Here is a 21,831-nt window from a genome sequence, read left to right on the forward strand (position 1 = left end):
TTTCCGATAGTTACTTACTATGTACATAAGCTTACCTACCTACTTATAATCTGGTATTTCGGTATCTCACTGTTCATATATCTAATTTAAAAATTAAAATGGGCGAAGATATTATTATATCTCTACGTAACTCCAGCTCGATGTCCTGATCGGGGTAGGTAGACTCTAATTCATAGGAAGGCAACTTGCAGAGAGAGCCCTTCCGTCTAGGTCGGTACCTGGTATTAAGTGTATAATTCACAAAGTAGGTAAATAATGAACCTTAAGGTGACAAGTTACCTACCAAACTATTAGGGAGGTGCCTACCTACTGAATGTTAGTGACATTACCCATAACGAATACTGAGCGCGATGATTCAGCCCATGATTTTGAATTAATATCAAGTGGAATTTTCCGTCGCAAATTTCATGATTTTTTAAACTGTTTTATTTTTGTTTTATTAATTATTTTGGATTCTATACCTTTGCGATGGAAAATAGCACTTGATATTAACTCATGAGTCGAATCCCACTTAGTAATTGTTTCGATGGCACTTACACCCCGTACAAGTACGTGCAGGTTAGTGACACTATAAGAAATACTAAGGGGGATGATTCAGACCATGATTATGAGTTGATATCTATTTCATATCATATATAATGTTAGTGTTTTTTTTTTATTATTTTCCGTTTGATACTTTTGCGACGGATAATTCCACTTGATATCAATTCAGAATCATGGTTTGAATCAGCCCTCAAAATTTTCATTACGATGTCACTAATACCCTGTATATATTATTTATTTTATTACGTTCATAAATCCGTGGTGTTGGAGAGGATATAAGTTATCCCTTAATCGAATGTTATGGCATATCTGCATAGGCGGCACGGGTAACCATACGACGTTTATCCACTTATTTGATAGCATTCACTGCGTTTATTGGTCAAGGCCCTGGATACATCTAAATTCAAGACGCGAACAAAGTCTATAGGCATTATTTTTTACTTCCTGCTCAACAGAGGATCATTCCAGTCCTGCAAATAAGCATTATTTATTAGGCATCTACAATAAACGTAAAAGTTCCCGCCTTTTCATTTTAGGAAACTATAACGGTATCGACCATCTCCAGGCAAGTGAAGTGTATTTTTACACTCCGATACATTTTAAATTTTCAATCCTTTCGAAATCCAGTCTCCATTGTTAAACTATTGTCTAGAAAACTAAATCTTACGAGGTTAAGTGTTATCGACGCCAATAACGGTATCATGCCGACAAATGTCATCACTCTGACTTCCTAGAGTGGAGAGGTAAGTATATAAATCCAATGTGTGTTAACAAGATAACTCCTTTTCTAAGCCATTGAATAGGAAAGGCGCGGGAAACTGTTAAACATAATCGTCAGCATTATCGGTTCATCTAGAATCTGGGAATTATACATTTTAAATCAGTATAATTAATTATATCTAACGACTGTTTTCATATTACTGAAATGCTTCCGTACGCGAGTGGTGTGACGCACCGTAAATGCAAGTTTTTATTCGTTACTTTCTTTGACCCCAATAACACTTTGCCCTCCCCACTCAACTTGTTTGTAGGCCAATTTAGCTCGCCTTTTATATTGCTATTACTCATTCAAATCTCTTCGCAGCAGTTGTTATTTTCTTCAAATCACTGTAGTACAGTATTATTGTTATTGCAATTCGCTAGACCTGTCATATTAAAATAACATCAACATCCGAAGTGAGTTTTGGTTTGGTATACTCGTACCTAATTATGAGGGCTTGCCATTATGCCCTTAAAGCATATTCTGCATTTGCCATTTTGGAACAAAAATCAGGATTACCGTGGATCAACTCACCCCGATACGAGTGTGATGTTTAAAATTAGAGAGCAAATCTTCTTCTCTCGTGGGAGATCAACGACCGAAGTGACCTCATGAACACTAGTGTCAGTCAGGGTTACTATTGAGCCGCAAAGTAACGATTAGGTACCTACATACTACCTGCACGCTAAGTAAATAGTAGACTGCTTCATGCGCCCTCCGAACCACGAATCTGGTCAACCTGCAATGTCCTAATCAAACTAGGGATCAAAAGTTTTGTAATATGTCCCCCACCGGGAATCGAAATCGGGATCTCCGGACCGTGAGACTGAAGTTAACGCTCAACAACAGGACCACGGACGCATTTTATATTTTTGATAAAAGATTTTTGAGAAAGATTAGCAGTACTTATCAAAATTTTATTGACGTTATTATTACATCATTTTGTTAACATTTCATAATATATTAAAGTTATCGGTAAACAATTAATTTAGGTATACCTACTTTTTTTCAAACGTCTAATCGTCGCTTTTAAAGCATAAAATTCAATAGGTACGTACCCATTGACTATTTCATTATTTTATTTACTTTTCATATTACACTTATAATAAAGTTACAGTACTTTAGTAGCAGCTTGGTCAGGTGGTTCAGGTAAATTAAAGATATTGAGGGATATTTTCTAACTGTGTGCCATGTCTAATAAAATACTGTAACAGACCTTAAACATACCCACTCCGACTTAAACACAAAGGATACAAAATAAGGAAGGAATAAAAGTTCGTTGTATAAAAATATAAAACTTCAACGCATAATACAACAAATATTTACAACATTACAAAATATGTAATGTTAAATACCTATTATATTTTTTTCACAATACATACTTAGGAATTCTGGAATGCTATAGAAAGTTGGAGATTCAAGAATTTTTTAATAAGTAAAAATACAGTAATGAGACTAAGAAAAGTATTAATATAAATAAATGAACCGTCTTAAAGTGGCCACTTCAATATTTAAATGTGATGACTTGGAAACTTTTTGAAAGTTTTATTCATAAAGTTGCTTTTTTTACCTATACTTTTTGATTGGACCTAGTAGTCCAGTGATTTTGGGCCAAGGCAATCTTCTTTTCAAGACTTTTCCAAATCGTACATGCGATGGATCAGATGTTATACGAACTTTTGAAAATATTAATTCTAATTTACGGAGTTGATTTTCTATTTTTGATGAATATTGACGCATCTGGGAGGCAGCGCTATCTAATGGCTTGTGGAACATTTGATTCTAATCACCATGTTGAGACAAATTATTGTGTGCCATGTACCATAGTGAACAGATATATCCTGAAGGTGTTAATGTCGTTAAAACAACAATTTAATGGCACTTTGCTGCCCAATTAATTTGATCACAAGTTCATGTAATATCGAAAAAGAAAAACAGCACTTCAATTCCGAGCCAGAAAAATCATAGGGCCTAGCCATGATACTTACTATTTAAAAATACAGGCTTATCATGACACTCGAACAAACGGAAGAATGAAAATGGAAGAATTTTGGAAGACGACAGTAATAGTTATTTGTTCAATAAACGAGGAAGTTATTTTATGTGCGAGTGCCGAGTTTAAATTATGAACTAGCGAAGTAGTCTATAACTGAATCATGAGCGTAGTGAGTTAAAGGACACGTGAGATGAAACAAATTTCCTGTCGTGTGAAACTTTAGTGAAACATACAACCTTTCACTTCTACAGCGGAAAATCTACGGATTTCGTTTGCGAAAATTCGGGGGCAGGATATAACAATTCTACCAAAAAGGAGTATGTCCACTTATGAAGACAGTTGTCTAACTCCAAAAAAATTGAAATAACAGGTTTGCATCTTTTCTTTCTGGTAGACGTGAAAAGTTGTAAGTTTCACACGAGAAGAAATTATTTGACATTATTTTATAAGAGCGCGCTTTTAAATTATTCACTGTGCTCAGAAGTCTACTATATTACTAAACTAAGCACTCGCGTATAAAACATAACTTTCTATTATTGTATAACAAATAACTATGCAACAATAAATCGAATTTACAAGTAACACCTGTTATTTGGTAGTAATGCAGACAAGGGCAAGGCCCGTATAAGCATTCGGGACAAAACGTTCTTAATATATACTATCTTACTTGTAAAAAACTTCCTTGTATATGTTAAAAAGTAAGATAATATTTATTTAATGTGTTACTCAGGAAATTGATTATTAGGTAGGAAATATCACGCAAAAGGTACACTCAGAACGAAGTGGAAGTTTTAAAGTGGAAGGCTCCATGGAACATCATTATGATGCCTCTTATTACTTTCTGAAAATATCGCGTGAATACTCATAGAAAAATATTATAAGTAGTACTTAAGTATAAAAACTTGACGGATGTCTTTACTGGCCAACAGTACTTTGTTTCGAATACAAAAAGGCCCTATACACGAATCACTTAAATTGATCCAGTTTATTAGTAAACTAATTAGGTACTAAAACAATCTTACAACCTATTCTTTGTTATTTTTGGTATACATTAATTTACATAAAAAAAAACTAAACAGCTTACATACGTCCCTTAACCGGGCACAGTACTCATATTATGGTATATGTACTGAATTTATGTACAACTACATTGCTCTCTGGGACTGCTAATATTATACCATGCATCATAACTTATTGGTTGATGTAGAGAGTCTGCATGCTACAGCTGGACGTATATAAGCAGTTTATGTATGTTTACTTACTTGATATTCATCAAACTCCCAATATACGAAACTACACTATAAATATAAACAGTAGGTAGGTATGATAAAGTTATTCCTTATGTATTGATATATAAAAATCTAGTGCTCCTATGGCTCTATTTTTGCATTTACAATGTGATGTTGTTACTTTGTAAGCATTCGATTAAGCACTTTACCTACAATGATTTGTGACTGAATGTTATAAACTCATGTCATTCCTTGTGTTTCAAGGTATAATGTAAATTAAGCAAGCTCATCAAAAGGTATTTATACTCTACTATCTCAGTTTTACTCAATTAATTGTGGGTGCGGTTGGCCAAGTTATCAAAAGACTAAAAGAGCAGATTGGTTGATCTCAGAGGACATACTTTACACAGGAGATCTTGTATACGTATAATACTTCGCCTTTAAATTATAACTGGGTGTATTGTATTGTATACATGTTGTACTTATGTTTTGCATATCATAATTGATGACATTCTTTACCATATTATAGTTAGTAAAACGGTAAAAAAAAAGTTTTTTTTAGTAATGGCAGATTCAGAAGGATCTCTTCTTGGCTTTAAATTATAAAAAGGTACTTTAAAAAGGGATGACTTTTAAACCTGTATAATCAGATCGATTAAATTCTATCAGTCCATTTGTGATCGATCATACAATGTAGGTAATCAACGTCAACATCAGGCCTCATATTTATTTCCCAGATGATTTAATTATTCATTCACTTTTTCTCATGATTATACAAGCCAATGAGAGAGCGGCAAGATCTACCACACACACGCACTGGAGATTAAAAAACCATATATGGTAAGCATAATTTGTTACGATTTTTTTCTTTTCGATTGCCATAATTGGCGTAATATAGATGTATTATAAAATACACCCGGCGTTAATAAAATAACAAATCCAAAGAGTTATTAAAAATAAAATTATTTTTGATATTTAATTGTTGAAAATTAATATTTTGGAATTATAGTAAGATAAAGTATTTGTTACATTATATTTGGTTATGTAGAAACTCCGAAACGCGGGTTTAGTGTACTAATCCAACAGCCAATATTATCTTTCATAGAAAACAACAGGTACAATACTTTTTACTAAACGTCAAAACTCGAAATGACTATGGTATCTGTATGAAAAAGTAACCTGTGGCTTTATAGAAAAACGTGACAAAATATCGCACTAATTGTTCCATTTTCCTTTATTAAAATTCATAAATAAGTTAAATCGAAATAGAAAACTTTTTGTCACCTTTAGGTCTTTTATTTTTGATCTAGGAAACTACCCAATTTCAAAATGTCCTTAGTTACAGAATCAGTGACGTGTTGGATAATCAGGCGTTTTCCCATTAGCTTGTTACGAACCACTAGTAATAGAACAGCAATTTCATAGGTAAACCTAATACAATTAACATTTTTTCAGTCCGTGCTTTGTATTAGATAAGAGTGCTGAACCAAATTTTATTTCTTTTCGATACACTTTTTGAATACATATAATCCCAACAAAAACATTTTCATGTAAAATGTGCTAAGACGAGATTATATCGATCGCAATGTCAAAAAGTTATTAGATCTCGCAAGCTTCTAACTCTACACGGGCTAACTATACAAACCCTAAGTTTACAAACTCTACACGTTAGGCAAAATATGTGGCTTGGCCGTTTCGTTCCTAAAAGAACTATAATAATAAAATGGCAATGAACAGTCAATAAAGTTGCCCATGGTGACGGCAAACGGATGTAAACCTAATACAATTGAATTTTTTTTCAGTCCGTGTGAGTTGTATTACATAAAAGAGTGCTTAACCAAATTTTATTTTTACCACGAAACATCTTTTGCACCTGTTGAGGTATGCTGCAGACAAAATCAGTACCTACCAATTCGGACCGACACAGACTTAGTTTTCATTTAGCTTGAGAACTGTCAAACTAAAATAAGATTAAGTTTGTATCCGCCAGAATAGGCACCTTTGTCGAATTACGACCCATGATCACATACTAAACTAACACTTGACTGTAATCCCCTACTACCCCTCTTGCTCGAATTCAAAAGAAATTAACCGATTGTAATAAAAATATCTAAGAAGAGAAGACGGATGTGAGAAGAAAAACTCTCAGAAGCCTAACAGTTGTGGCACAGTGGATAAGTTTCACATGTATACTATAGAAACGTTTATAAAAATATGTGTTGTAAAGAAAATATTTTGCTTTCCAAAACTTCGGAGGCAGGATTGAAAAACCCCATCCGGCACTTTTTCTCATGACTACTATAAGCTAACGTGAGAGCGTCAAGGTCTACCAGACACTCTGCAGATTTAAAAAATAAATAACGTAAGGTAGATAGGCAATTTCATAAAGTCCTTTTGAGAACTAAAAATTACTTTTACTTAGTTCGAATAATTAGGTTTTACCTATGAAATTGTTTCTGTATCGCATTTAGAACGTTCCATTATTATCGATGTAAGTACCTATGTAGTTTTGGTAGTATCTACCTAAGAATACTATAGAATCCACGGGCTTGATGATAAGTGAAATAAGCAAATAATATATCAGTTTTAGATCAAGTTACCCACCTTTTCTTTCCTATCTACCGTCGTGTTAACTTAGATAATGAATATGGATTCCTGATTTTCAAGCAAGAAGTCTGTAAACGCGTTAATGGGCGCTATAGCTTGGAGCGACATCTGGCCGTTTGGAGGCCATGCTAAGTTGGGCCCGAATACCACAGCCAAGTTACTGCTCGTCATCTTGTTCAGGCAACTCCTGTCTTGAACCTGAAACACCCGACGAAACACCAGATGAACTATAATTAAGCCAGAAAACAACTTAGTCAAAGGGGATACTTTTTTATAAAACGTCAAAGCCAAGATTGTGTAACGTAATAGCATTTGCATGGAATATTTACTTGAGATGTCGTCTATAAAGGCGGTCAAATAGTCGCACCCATTGTTACGTAATTGATAATTAAAATTGGTAAATGAGTCAGAAAGAAAAATGAGATTATTGTCTTAGTCTGACTTCCTTTTCTAGATTAGTGTTTTATAATTTATCATTGACATAGTTATCCAACGAATTTCATCAATAAATTGAGTAAAATGCTTGTTCATTTCAGTGTTGAGTAAGGCATTTCAACATTTGACTGAAATGCAATGGGCAGAATGATAAAACAAACGAACCAAAAAAGTACAAACCTTCCATAAGAACTGTATGATGTACTTAAGGAGTTTGTAGTTGTCCAGCGGTAACCTCTCCAGAATTAAAATCTTCACCTGTCTCGGCTTGTCCCGATGTGACCATGCTGGAATTAAAATTTTATATTATGGACTCAGAATAGTAGAAGCACAGAGTTCTTATTATAGAGAGATGTCATGTATGAAATATGCACAAATCGAAATTATTTACTGAAGCAACAATCATATTATAAAACTTCCATGTTATTCATTGCTTCTATCAAAATCAAATCAAATATACTTTATTGCACAGAACTAAATTTGAACAATCAGACATAACACATGAATACAGTACAATTTGGGCGGCCTCATTGCTCTAGATTAATTTCTTCCAGACGACCACTACCATGAAACAAATATCTCATCATCCTATCTTTGTTATCGCGCAACCAAAACTAGCGCTTGTGTCTATGCAACGCAATGAACGGCGGGTAAATCTAAGTAGGGCTTTAGCAAGTTGTGTCGTTGTTTAGCTGCTTCACACGTCGACGTGACGTCAGGCGACATACCGACTCGTGTAATTTAGTACTGAGGGCATATCTTCACGAGTAGATACATACAAAGATGTATTTTCTATACTATGTGTCTTCTATCGTGTGGGATCTGAGGGTGGATGGCCAACCTCAGCAACATTGGTGTCAGGATTATGATTAAGCCAAAGGCCCCTGACATGTTAAGTAGTAACCGCGACCAACTGTTTAACGTATGTCCCAAAGCACTCAACACATTTCATGCAAAAAATGTGTTAGTATATGGTCAACGAAACATCTTAAGTGTTGTTTAAGGGATCTTCCTCATAGACGTGTGACGCGCGCGATTTGTACCATATCGAAAGTAATTGACGTGTTTACGAAACGTCAGAACATAATAATGGAGTTTGTATGTTTTGTTAGTGATTTTTGTGATATGGACATATAGCACCGAGATTCGAACCTGTGACCTTCTAATTTTGCGCCCAATGCTCAACCACCGGATGAACACCGTAGAAATAAAAACCATTTTAAATTTGACCTTTGACAAGGTTTATCTTTGATAATTTGGACAAGTAACTTTTTGCGAAACTTACTTTGGAATTTGAGTATTTCCTCGTAAAGGTCGAAGGTCATAAGCGGCTCTTCAAGATCTCTCAGGAAGGTTTTCAACAGGACGGCTGCGTTGTGCGGGTCATTCCTGAAGGAGATGGGCTCGCCTCTATTGCACGCTCGCTGCAACTCCTTGATCACCGATATGTTTGCCGACCGCCGGAATATGCCTTCCGTTTCTAAAGCTAGGTGGACGAATAGAAAACTTTGTAATTTATTTAATTTAAAAGTAAGAAATATCATCCCTCCAAGTATGGATATACTAAAATTATAAATGCAAAATGAACTGTCTGTATTTTAAACATGTAAACCACTGAATCGATTAAAATGGAATTCAGTACAGAGATAGTTTGAGACACCTATCACATTGGTCTAACAGAAAGCTCAGTGAGATGTGGATACTTAGATCATCTTACGATGAATGTACCTCTGTCTACCCCATCGGGATATAGTCGTGAGCTTATTATAGTTTGAGACCCAGGTAAAAATGCAAGAGCTTTTATCCTGGATCACACCCCGGACTCTTCATACAAAACCTCATTTTACATAAACGTTACACATTGATGTGATCGTACACGCGCATAGTGTGTGTGACCTCTCACGTTCATACGATTTAAGACTAAAGAAACGGGGTGAGCTAAACCTAGTACAGTCAATGGTGGGGAGCGGAGAGTTTCCGTTGTATTAATCCTTATTCTATCCCTGGACATAAAATAACGCAGCCTGCGATAAACGACACGTCCACGCGGCGCGGGCAGTAATCGAGTAGCCTGTATACTAAGCCCTCTTCAACTACAATTAGAACCCAAGTACAACTTTAATAATTACATTTATAAACTCAAACACTTAATGCATAAACTTGTGATGTCATCAATCAACAAATTGTATGCAGCCAAATGTATTAACTACACTGAAGTAACAGTTTATCAACCCATGATGGGAAGACATCATCTTGAGTAATATAATATCCAGTATTTGCATTATTTACGGCTTTAATAAGAGGTATCAAGTGCATAACCCATTATTCATTTATTTTTGAGAAGTGAATAAGTGTCATGTGTTTATATAAAAAATCTGAACTGTTTCAATACAGTATTATATTATCAGCATACACTTCGATATAATTATCAGTAGTGCTAATATTTTTATCAGTGTTCGCTGAATGGACCAACTGCTGTAGGTAGCTGTAGCTAAACAAGCAACGATCGATCGACGATAGTAACTCTATTCCTACTCTATTCAGTATCAGTTTTCGCCTATTTAAAGGATAACTTTGCTTAAAAAATTCTAACAGCTGAACGCTAACTTGTTTTTACAACATAAAGAAAAATGAACATAATATGTTGTTGCAGTTATAACAAACTTGTTACAGTTGATAACACAATATTAATTTACTTACCGTCTGGTTGTGTCAAGAATTCGACGCACTGTCGCACTACTGGAGGTATTGAATCAACCATATTAGCGTTGTTTTCCTTGATAAACTGCAGGGATACTCCGAATTGTTGCGTGGGGGGTGGCGACAGACTCTCCTTAACTGTGACTTTGGCATCAGTCTGTTCTGGAAGTTTCTCCGCTTTCTCGAAAGATTGCCGAGCTAATTCAGCAGCCCGAGGGTTTTTGGAAAGGAGAAGTTTGTCGTATCTGTCGAGGACACGGAATACCACTGCATTTAAATACGGATGTTCATATGGATCAACAATATATTACGTCTAGAAACATCATAAAAAAAATACTCACTCCAACACTGGCTCCGGTATACAAAGCTTCTCTAAGCTAAGATATTGATTCAGCTCATGGAGGTAGTTAACGTACATCATCTTTCTTCCAAACTTGACACTTATGGCTGGTCGTAACATTTGCCATACAATTCTGATGAAATTTGTTGGATGTACGAGGTAAAGTGCTTTAAGATTCTTCTTGTACTTCCTGTCGAAAGCCTTGTATGCCTTCCATAGCCAGGATAGAGGGGGCTTGTTCTTGCTAGTCAGTCCGCAGTGAAAGTATACCACACTGTAGTCTTGCTCGACATATTTGTCCAGGGTAAACATTAGATACCTGTCGGCAAACGTTATTTGTATTCTTTATAATAACCTTGATTAAATTTATATAAATATCAAGTATGATTGAGATTCAAATTAACTATGTATATGAAAAACAAAATGTTCACTATCTCTTACAAAAAAGTTTTAAGCACTGGTGGATTGGGTCTTCGTTTAAGGGACATATATATGCAAGAAAATATTTCACGAGTATAGCAGTAAATTGACGATACCTCAAAAGTATGTCGGGATTCAGTTCCTTGCTAGGCGGTAGCTTGCACGCTGATACCACGATAATGCGGCGGCCGATCTCGTCGTCCCCCACTACTTCTACCAACCCTGTCCCCGACAGCTCCACGAAACCCTCATCGTCGTGTAATGAGCCTGATATCTGCAACACCAGTAACATACGTATATATACCTACTCTGGTCCAATTTAATAAAAACGTCTTAAAATAAAAAACCAGCTACCTATCTGAACACCAATGTGTACTGAGAGGCGACGTACAATCGAATGTCTATTTGCAGAGTTCAAATTGAATAATATGTGCAACAAACAATATAACTGTTATAACTACCTACCTACCAGTACATGTTGCAGTTCTTATTGTCAGGCATCAAAAGCGGAAAAAAGATAAACGTCTCATACCCTAAGCTAAAACAATCACCATTTGGGTTATACATAAATGTTGCCGTAATGCCATCTAAATATGTTGTGGCAGCAGCACCCATGGCCACGTGGCTCCTATTAGGCCGGTCACATACATTCGGAATTCCGTTTCGGAATTTCGATTCGAAATACTGTTTCGGGATTCCGTTAATATATCACACACATACGTTTATTTCCGTTCGGAATAACAAGGCTCAGTTGAGCGACGCTAGAACTTGAGTTCAGACATTTGGCATTATGGACGACGATTTTCTTATCGCGATAGCACTGTTGCTATTATACCTATCAAGGAAAAAAAAATACGTCGCCGTTACTGGGCCATGCATAGGCCATCATACGGAATTCCCAATCAGATTAAATTTCGAACGGAAAAAAACTGTAAGTATGTGGTTGATTCATAGATGTTGTATGGATTTAATGCGTTCGATATTACGAATCGATATTTCGAATCGAAATTCCGAAACGGAATTCCGAATGTATGTGACCGGCCTTACAGTCGCAAGTACGTATAATAGATGACGTACCTCAGCGTAGACCTCGGGTGCTCTAGCGAGTTCCTCTTCGAAGTTCTCTTCAATGGTGCCATCGCTGGCAGGACGTTCCAAAAGATCATCTGGAAGATCTAAAAGTTCGGGCGGTAGGGGCGCTGAAAACAACACGAATTTTTACTAGTCTTGACAATCTATCGCGCACCCAGAGTACTTCCTACAACAATAAAATGTGTTGATTGAAACCTTTGCTTGAGTATCCTTGGAATATCTTCCTACTTAGGTTTAGGCACCAAGCCATCTATTAACTGTCGCTCATTGCGGCCAACCGCAAAAAGATTTATGATATTAGACTTAATACCTAATATCTACCCTCAAATAGATGACCTAAAATAAAAAGCCAGCAATATTTAGCTTGTCATTTCGAGTCGTAAGGTAGGGATGTAAGTACCAACCTATGTTTGTTTATCGAAGGTTTATTGACCTTGACTTTTATTATTATTTTCGGATTGACGAAATAAATCTAAACACGATCCGAAAGCGTACACTTTTGAAAGCTAAATGAAAGACAGCCGAGACGTAATTCAATTCTAAAAGTGGCAGTGACCAAATTCTATTATAGAATAGTACCTAGGTATATGTATACCTATAAGTATTAGGTATGGAAGTACTCTGTAGTTGGTTACATACCCACTGTACCCAGATTAGTGCGTCACAATCGCTGTATTGTACGTATGTAGATACTTGAGGCATGCAATTTTCTCATCAGACAATCAATCCAGGATCACAATTGTCCTTATATTTCTATATTGCTATTGCATTGTGGCATAAATAAACAAGTAGAATTGACCTTTTTTGTATCATTTGTGTGACTTAGCTACGTAGGGTGCTTTTCAGGGGCAGACTTGGAATGCTTAGCGCGATATAGTAACTAAAAGTGTACCCGGAAGAGATTGCAGGCGACGCCAGTATCACATATCTAATTACATAATTGAGAAAGAAGAAGCGTAGATAGATATGCTAGTGAAAATCTGATTACAATCTTGAATTAGTTGTTTCTTACTAACCAAACTAAATGCTTACTTTATTTTCAGTTGAGCCTTAGGTTTATATTGATACTGGTTAGAGGAATTACACCTACATATAATATGATTTAGCAATATGTCACGAAAACTACAGCACAATGCAATGCTATTAGCATTAGTTTAAATTGTTATACCTACCTACATCTCTTGTAACTAGAAGTGGTAACAATAGTAGTAAATTAATAAGTTCTTAGTTTGTATTGAACATATTTGTAGATTGTTTCTGGATTATTTCACAATTACCGTGTAATATTTGCATTAGAAATCCCTAAAAGAGTGACAATATGTGATCTATAAAATTATACCCTCCTTTCAAAATGTCACCTTTGCCAACAACAGTATAATGTATAAATCCCCTATCTGCTTCTAAATGGCAAGACATTTAATATTTAAATGTCAAATATTGTTTAGGTTGACCCTAATTCATCAACAATGAAACATTTCACTAGAATGAAAATAATAATTTGGTGTGGCAGTAATATAGTGCAGTAAACCTCTTATTTTTCTATTAAACAAGTAAGACTGTATAATTTTGAAAGATATATTAGACATGAAATAACATAATATTCAATACAAGTTCAATCATTCAATACAAACGGGGAAAGAAATATGGTTAAAATGCACAGCATTATGAATAAAGACCTTAAACAAATCAACATAGTAGCATAGTTAACAACCGAAATATATTTGCACTTGTGATACTGAAAATAGATTGTCAATTACATGTACTTAGTGATAAAAATAGAAAATGCTACATTTTCATGATATGGAAATTTGTCAAAGGAGCATTGATTTATTTCATTTTTATTTATTATAGTGCATATTATGTATAGGTTTTTGTTTGATCACATACTCACCTGATGGTAAATGATGATTTGATATACACTCATTTAGCAAATACCTATTCACTCTACACACACTTCCATTCCTTTATTGTTAATATGAAAATGGATTAGGCAAAGCATTTCATGTAGATTAGTAATATATCCACAACAAAAGGATATTCTGTAGATTAACAGAATAAAGGTAAGGGTAAAAAAGTAACTAAATAAAATATATACCTAGTCCTGTAGTTTGTATTAGCTCTGAGTCATCAAACTCTAAGCTTGGCTCATAGTCATGATATTCTGAGAGGCTGGTGTACTGGTCCTCTTCATTACTGGTCCCATGAAGAGCTGTGTGGAAAATGTAACTTAATTGTTTCATATATAAAAAAGATGGGATTTATACATTATGAAGAATTGCACATTGTCCGTGTATGGTATAAACTTTAATAAGTTCGCAACAATTACTCATTAGTTTCAGAGTAAAACCTTCTGTTGGTAGTTGTTAAAAAAATGGGTAAGTAAACAAAATTTGGCAGTTGCATAGTCACCAGACAAAAAATATAATTTGGTATTAATATATTGTACAATGAATATATTGAAAAATCCCAACGTTTTCTCTTGCACCGACGTATGATGATGCATAAGTTTATTGCGAACGTAATCTACGTGCTTTGTTTACATGTTAATTTACTAGTTTCAAACTGATTTCGCAAGACGTCTACCCACGAAAAATACCTATGTTATAATGTAGAAGGTTCTTCATAAACTTTCTTACCTTGAAAAGCGCGTACAGGGCTCAATTTCGGATGATGTTCTGATTCCATGGCTTGTGAAATATCCCAGCCCAGCCCAACTGTTATCAATGTCACTTACTTCCTCCTAACTCGTTAAGTCTCACAAAATTCCCAGTTGGCACATTAGTTAAGTTTTATAGTCTTTACATCACGATACAAGCTAAGCGAGCAACTTAAATTGAAAATAAACAATGTTAAATTAGATCACTGAGTTGATGATACATTTGATGTGGAAATCCAAGTTGATTTGATTGATGAATGTATATTATTTTACTTCGTTTCAGACTTTAGACGGTCATTTTTTCTATCATTGCCACAAATAAAAAATATGTTTCCGCCCGGAGTCCCGACTGTGAAATCTTTTTGTGCTATCTAATACTACACACCACCGCTCATCCTAAAGATATTTCGTTGAATATAATATTTGTATGATGAATGAACACAAAGTGGATGTGCAAGGAAGAATATTTTCGTTCGTAAACTCTATAAGTATTTTCTTTTTGTAATATGGCAATAAGTATGTCAATCAGTCAATGTCATTTTGGTAAAGATACGCGTGCGGTGTGTTTTGCATATCACAATTTAAATTATTTAATAATACTGTTAATTGACTATAATATCGATTTCTAGTGTAGTAATTAAGTCAACTCAACAATATGCTTGGGTTCGCTAATGTTGGAATTCCTGATAAGTCGTGGCAACCACCGGTTGCAGTTATAGAAACATCGTAAGTTATCCTAATTTACTTTAAGTACAAAATTTGTGGTCTTTTAGTTTACATAATATATATTATCATTATTTATTGCTTCCAGTATGGGCACCCTGTCTGTTGAGTTATATTGGAAACACGCGCCGAATACTTGCCGTAATTTTATGGAATTGGTGAGAAGAGGCTACTACAATAACACAAAATTCCATAGAGTTATAAGGGATTTCATGATACAAGGCGGGGATCCTACTGGCACTGGAAAGGGTGGTCAGTCCATATATGGACCGACATTTGAAGATGAAATCACAGGAGATTTAAAACACACAGGAGCCGGGATTTTGTCTATGGCTAATGCAGGACCCGACACTAACGGTTCGCAGTTTTTCATCACATTGGCCCCAACACAATGGTTAGATGGTAAACATACAGTATTTGGCAGAGTTCAGAATGGAATGACAGTTGTGAAAAGAATTGGATTAGTGGAATGTGACAAAGATGACTGTCCTGTTGATGATGTTCGAATTATTCGAGCTTACATTCCTAAATAAGTTAATAGCAAGACTGAATAGTGTTTTGTGGAAATACTTTATATTTAAATATTACAACTAATTGATATAATTAAAACAAACATATTTTTTCAATCTGTATTCATAAAGTACACCAAGTTCACCAAAATACATATTCCTTATTAAATCTAACCTACACATATTGAATAAATAAGTAGAGTACATTAAAATCAAATACTTGTATAGAATTCAATACTTGTTTAGAATATAATTATATTTTTATTATTTTTAATAAACCAATCATTAATTTCACTTAAATTATCTTTTCTGTGCATTTGAGAATACATACATTTTAAAATACATAAAGAGGATAGTCACAATTATTATAAAATCTGGTAATCTCTCACTCTAATAGCAAACATAGAACAGTTTTATAGCCTTAAAATATTTCTACTGTGCATATTGCAAGCTGTATAGCTCCAAGCCAACATTGAATTCAAGAATATATATTTTTTTATCTATTTACATAAAATACATCTGTCCTTTCAAACTGTACAAATATTAAGTGTGTTACGGTATTGCACCTTGATTACCTATTCAATGTATTCCACTTTTTAGGGACGGACTTTGCATATTTGCTGCAATAGTGGTATTATCGAAAAATCATAATTTTGTTTCTGTTCTTGGTATGGGGGTACCAAAATATTGAAAGATGTCTACTTAATTTTGCAGAAATATTGAGCAGATTACCAGACATAATATTAGTGTTGTAACTTGATATTATTACATATCATACCTTTTAATTGATGTAGCTACAAATTTATATAATTACTAAGAAATTATTATCATTGGTTGGTAGTGGGTACGTTGACTTGTTCACTAATATAAGCTAGGGATGAAAAATTCACAAAGATAGGTAGGTACTTACATGTATTTTTCATTTGACACGTGATTATGTGGAATGTAATATTCGCATCAAATATGTTAAAAAACTCCAGGCCGCCCAAGTATTTTTCAAAAAGTAGACGAACATTTTATCCGTTTACGTTATCCTGCGAATGCAGATACCTACCTAACTGTATGAATCGCCAAAGATCGCGTCAGGCTTGAGAGGCCTCACCGTTAACTGGATCAACGACTTTATAGTAACCCTTGCGGCTTTTAAGGCCCTGTGGTGTAATTGTGCACAGGGTGTCGCTGATCTGTTTCAAGTTTGATTCTCGATGCCGGAAGCCACACTCCTGCGAACATCTGGCAGCCAGTAATGATGCGGCATGATTAGTTTAGGGCTACATCCACATGGCTGGCGTGAACGGAACGACTCCACACGGGGCACGTATGCTCACCCGCATAGTAACAAGAGTTCCAGCGCGGTAGTTCGCAGCACCTTTGGTGAAGCTCCCCAGGTCGTACTCGTCAGTTTTCGCAGGAGGTTGTTTCGGGCGGCGAGTTTCTGCTTGATGTTCCGATGTTCAGTTTTTTCGTGATTGACCTGTCCAGAGTTACGCCCAGTTGTTTTAGGTGTTTACAATGGCTGATAGGCACACCCCGCCACCGGATATTAAGGGTACGACTCGCTGTTCTGTTACGCAGCTGGAATACGAACGACTGGGTTTTTGCGGGATTTGGTTTCAAGGCATTCTCCACGTAATAAACACTCAGATCTTCGAGTGCTTTATCGAGGTGTGCCTCTGCCTCAAAAGATCCCTGTGATATAAGGGCCAAATCGTCAGCGTACGGAAAGCGAGTAGTGTTTGGGCTAGATGGTTGGTCGTTGGTGTATATGTTAAACTCCCTTGTGGCCATTCCGTACTCTGGCTCGCCAAGGACTCCTATCGGGGCCGAGGTGAGTTGCGACGGTTCTGGAGGAGTTCTCCAAGGACCTCAACAAATTTGCGGTCCCCAGTGAGTTCGCCCACCTTCCGCAGATAAGTCGACAAATACAGTGCCTGTCACCTTTCCAGTTTCAAAGCCGTCCTCTATGTGCTGAGTGACGTTGAAGGTCTGGTTACAGCATGCTTTTTCCTGGTTGAAATCCAGTCTGCTCCGGGATCAATTTTGGGTCGATTAGACTAGCAAGACGGTTAAGAGTTAATCTTTCGAATAACTTGAAAGTATGGTACAGGAGTATAATGGGCCTGAAGCTCTTTGGATCGTCTGTAGTAGCGTTGATTTCCCACGATCTTGATGCACCAGCCTGCGACGTTCAAATAATAATACCTACATACAATCGCTAAACACAATATAAAGGGCGTATCTCTCACTTGTGACTAAGACAAAATAAATATCCCCACAAAATTTCCAAATATTTAGAATGATAAATAAATATACCTGTAAGGAATGATATCACTTTTCTGGTAATGTAGTGAAAGATCATAATTTCCTAAAGGTTTATTCCTAATTTAACTGAGACAAAAATATGAAGAGAAGCTATAGATCAATTCTAGCATTTTCATGTTTAAAATTAGTTTTAAATGCAGCAAAATATTTATGCAAGAATGAATGTATGTGTATAAATTAATTTAATTTATTGGAAGTTAGGTTGGTCATCACAGAATCAAAGACTTGCTCAGGCAATGGTGTGCAGTGACTAGACTTGTAATCGCGCATGTATCGCCCAATCTGAAAGACAAACAATATTTATTAAGTTCAATCACTAACTTCTTAAGGTTAGAAGGAATCCATCAAGGAGACGTATTTATCAAGAGGAGCCACGGTTGTCTCCTCTGCTGCTTCTGTTACTACATCAGGATGTCGTGCCGCTATCAAACGCAGCAGTAAATGGTTGCCACGATTAGTTGATAGCAGTCCTTGTCTTTCATACACATGGGGTATTTATTGCCAAGTAGTTTAATGTATGATGTGAAAGTTAAATCAAATTCATTCTTTACAATGTATCTCCCTGCATGTCTGGGTCTCCAATCTATCTAATTTAGTCCGGATTAAATAGATCTAGTTACCACAAGTAACTCTAACCTGTAATTGTAAATTTGTAAAATATACAAAATACCATGGATTGAATGGTAGTGAAAGTGTGATTCTTTCTGGTCATCTGACCAGACACCATTTAGTACAAAATTTCTAATTATATCAATTAAAGCTACATAATCTACATTCACGTGTATGTTATAAGCTGTAAATAAAAGTAAAGCTCACCAGTTGTAGATTCCGTTTATCATTAGCGTCAACCTCGCTGCGTTCTAAAGCAGCACGCTGTGAATCCATCAAGGAGACGTATTTATCAAGAGGAGCCACGGTTGTCTCCTCTGCTGCTTCTGTTACTACATCAGGATGTCGTGCCGCTATCAAACGCAGCAGTAAATGGTTGCCACGATTAGTTGATAGCAGTCCTTGTCTAAACAATTAGAAACAGACAAGTTACATTAGTACTGCATATAACATACAACTTTACAGTGGTGACATTGTTATGCTTACCTTAGGCAGATAATCTCGTCCTCAGTGCGTCGAACTAGTTGTATTGGGCCTGTGTACTGTGCGACCAGTTCAGCGATGTTCAGGTCCACATAGGAGCGAACCACTTCTTTCACTAATAGAGCCCATGACTTTGGCATTTGGTTCTCAGCCAAAGGTAACAAATCATCGAAAGTTGCATCTAATACCTGAAATATTTATAAATATAATATATGTATTATATTATTTAAAGGCACAGAAGCGGACAGGACAAAGTGTGTCAAAACTTTAGAGTTTGATGATTTTATTTCATAAAATGTTGTGCTTACCAATCCCTTGACAGGGTAATTAAGTGCAGCCCAAGCAGCAGCATATCCACCAATGCTCCACCCAAACAATACTATGTTTTCAGGTTTGAAACCAAGTTCATTGATTGCATACTGCATCACTGCATCTATTGCATTATGCTCTTGCTCTGGATATGGCAAACCCTGAAATAATATAAAAAGAGAATTGTCTATTATTATTTTATTTTTATTAGAAGCTAACAAACAGCTAGTGATACAAAAACATCTTAAAAGTATAAAACAAATAGCTTCATTTACAGAAAAGGTAAAATCAGTAAAAAAATAAATTTAATGGATGGCCATTATTATCCTAAGAATAGTAATACTTACAGTACTTCCAGCAAAGCCAGGGTGATTCCATCCTAAGGCTGAATAACCAGCCTTCACTGGTGTAGTCATGATACCAATCTCATAAAATCCAGAGTTGCCCTCACAGCAGATTACCAGTGTTTTACCCTTCACTGAAGTTTCTCTATTGTCCACAAACATTGTGTCTATGTGGTTTCCATCAGCAGTACCTACTTTTGTACGCTTCCCTTCAAATTGTTCAACAAGTTGAGCTCTACCTTGAAAGAGAGCAGACCCTGTGGAAAAAACAATTATATAATCAGATCAAATCAAACTTAATTAGACATAGATTAGACTACTTACACAAAAGATTCTGAACAAGACCCACAGAACCCGGGTAAATAAGACGCAAGCCAAAAGTATGGGTTGCTGCATAAGCCAATACTTGAATAGTGGTTCTTTGGTAGAGAGGCAAATTAACATTTGCACAATTGCTGAATGGGTGCTTATCAAACCATGAGGAACTGAAACAATATCACAAGTCAGGTGTTTTACTTTATTCATAACAAGTGTAACTGATTCAACACTTTACAAGAATCTCTTACCTTAGTTTTGGTGGTACAGAGTATGTCACAGGCCAAGAGCGAAAATCAAAGTCATACTTCCTTATATTATTCAGATATACTCTTTGGTCAGCAACTGTGTTGGTGAGAGCCTTGTAGAATGCTACATACTTTGGGTTGGTTGCTCGACCAAAACCCCTCATAAGAAAGGAGAAGGCGATGAGACATCCAATTCCTCCAAAGAAACGGGCAAGGTTTCTAGTCTCTTCTATAGAGAAGAATCCCCTTTTATAAATATACATGCAGATGAATGGTGATGTATAAATTCCTATATTCAGTATTGTGTTGGCCTAAAACATTAAATATTTTTAATAACATTTTTTACAATCAGTAACATTACTGGATATTGCTGGCTCACAATACAATTGGCAAAAATGCGATTAGCAATTGTAGTGTGAATTCACAGTCCAAGCCCGTGAATGCCAGATCTGTAGTTGTAGAATTATTTATATGGTAGCTTACACACTCCCAATAGGTACTATTCTAAGTAATTTTCTACTACCCATAATTATAATCAGAAATAGTGCAAATGATAAATTTAAATACCCCTTACCGTTGTGATGACTCTATCTCCCCATTTTTCCAAACCCTGAGGTTGGTACATTGCCTAAAACATGAAAATCCAATAAGAATCATTTTCTTATCTTTGAAATAAACTGTGAAGAATGTGAAAGTTAGAATTGCATAACTTCTTTAATTTTTAGTACATAATACAAGAACTGCTTGAAATTGTTCATAAGGCCAATTTTCAGCATTAGCCATATAGGTAGCAGGAGATAAAAAGAAGGAAAGAAAGGATAATATTATGAAACCTACCTCTCTGTTGCCATCGCGATAGATTTTGTACAAACGCGGTGAAAACATGCACTGCCAAGTCAACTTCATTTTATTCTTCTTCACTGTTTGCCTATTTATAAGAATTAATTCCTAATTCAGAGCCAATCGAACCATAACAAAAACTTCCAATCAAATGAAGGTTAATTATAACCCTACACTTGCGCGTTGCGCGTCACAGAATATTATAAGTTGCAAATAAGAAATATTAGGTAATACACGTATTAATTATTTATTTATGTAATTAAAGTACTTCTTTATTTCAGTTCGTTAAAATCAATTTCATCATGTCTAAATTGTCTAATTCATCGCCGTGAATATTCTCTTTGGTGATTA

The 21,831-nt window shown here is 35.6% G+C and overlaps 3 protein-coding genes across 3 annotated transcripts; 1 reads left to right on the top strand and 2 right to left on the bottom strand.

The window, feature by feature from the left end:
* Positions 1–2,206: 2,206 nt before the first annotated feature.
* On the bottom strand, positions 2,207–15,094 carry LOC126379831 (rho GTPase-activating protein 1-like). Its single transcript, XM_050028771.1, has 9 exons — positions 14,759–15,094; positions 14,218–14,331; positions 12,108–12,229; positions 11,147–11,304; positions 10,612–10,929; positions 10,271–10,515; positions 8,856–9,056; positions 7,751–7,857; positions 2,207–7,333 (listed from the first exon to the last, which is right to left on the bottom strand). Exons 1-9 carry the CDS (start codon positions 14,805–14,807, stop codon positions 7,163–7,165), a joined length of 1,485 nt encoding a protein of 494 aa, XP_049884728.1. The 5' UTR covers positions 14,808–15,094; the 3' UTR covers positions 2,207–7,162.
* Positions 15,095–15,321: 227 nt separating this feature from the next.
* Positions 15,322–19,156, top strand: LOC126379842 (peptidyl-prolyl cis-trans isomerase-like 1). The gene is made up of 2 exons (XM_050028786.1): positions 15,322–15,504; positions 15,590–19,156. Exons 1-2 carry the CDS (start codon positions 15,434–15,436, stop codon positions 16,032–16,034), a joined length of 516 nt encoding a protein of 171 aa, XP_049884743.1. The 5' UTR covers positions 15,322–15,433; the 3' UTR covers positions 16,035–19,156.
* LOC126379830 (phosphatidylserine lipase ABHD16A) lies at positions 18,498–21,831 on the bottom strand. The gene is made up of 9 exons (XM_050028770.1): positions 21,478–21,831; positions 21,215–21,268; positions 20,644–20,951; positions 20,402–20,562; positions 20,081–20,334; positions 19,733–19,894; positions 19,428–19,612; positions 19,149–19,347; positions 18,498–18,614 (listed from the first exon to the last, which is right to left on the bottom strand). Exons 1-9 carry the CDS (start codon positions 21,544–21,546, stop codon positions 18,510–18,512), a joined length of 1,497 nt encoding a protein of 498 aa, XP_049884727.1. The 5' UTR covers positions 21,547–21,831; the 3' UTR covers positions 18,498–18,509.

Source organism: Pectinophora gossypiella, chromosome Z (genome assembly GCF_024362695.1).
Source record: "Pectinophora gossypiella chromosome Z, ilPecGoss1.1, whole genome shotgun sequence".
Classification (NCBI taxonomy): domain Eukaryota; kingdom Metazoa; phylum Arthropoda; class Insecta; order Lepidoptera; family Gelechiidae; genus Pectinophora; species Pectinophora gossypiella.

What these genes read in the sequence shown, in the direction of transcription:
- LOC126379830 (XM_050028770.1), bottom strand. Translation starts at nt 21,546, where the DNA reads ATGAAGTTGACTTGGCAGTGCATGTTTTCACCGCGTTTGTACAAAATC. An exon ending in ATCGCGATGGCAACAGAGAG is followed by an intron (nt 21,269 to 21,477) that starts GTAGGTTTCATA and finishes TTCATGTTTTAG; the next exon opens with GCAATGTACCAACCTCAGGG. An exon ending in GAGATAGAGTCATCACAACG is followed by an intron (nt 20,952 to 21,214) that starts GTAAGGGGTATT and finishes TTAATGTTTTAG; the next exon opens with GCCAACACAATACTGAATAT.
- LOC126379842 (XM_050028786.1), top strand. Translation starts at nt 15,434, where the DNA reads ATGCTTGGGTTCGCTAATGTTGGAATTCCTGATAAGTCGTGGCAACCA. An exon ending in GTTGCAGTTATAGAAACATC is followed by an intron (nt 15,505 to 15,589) that starts GTAAGTTATCCT and finishes TATTGCTTCCAG; the next exon opens with TATGGGCACCCTGTCTGTTG.
- LOC126379831 (XM_050028771.1), bottom strand. Translation starts at nt 14,807, where the DNA reads ATGGAATCAGAACATCATCCGAAATTGAGCCCTGTACGCGCTTTTCAA. An exon ending in AATACAAACTACAGGACTAG is followed by an intron (nt 12,230 to 14,217) that starts GTATATATTTTA and finishes TGTTGTTTTCAG; the next exon opens with CGCCCCTACCGCCCGAACTT. An exon ending in TCATACAGTTCTTATGGAAG is followed by an intron (nt 7,334 to 7,750) that starts GTTTGTACTTTT and finishes CGGGTGTTTCAG; the next exon opens with GTTCAAGACAGGAGTTGCCT.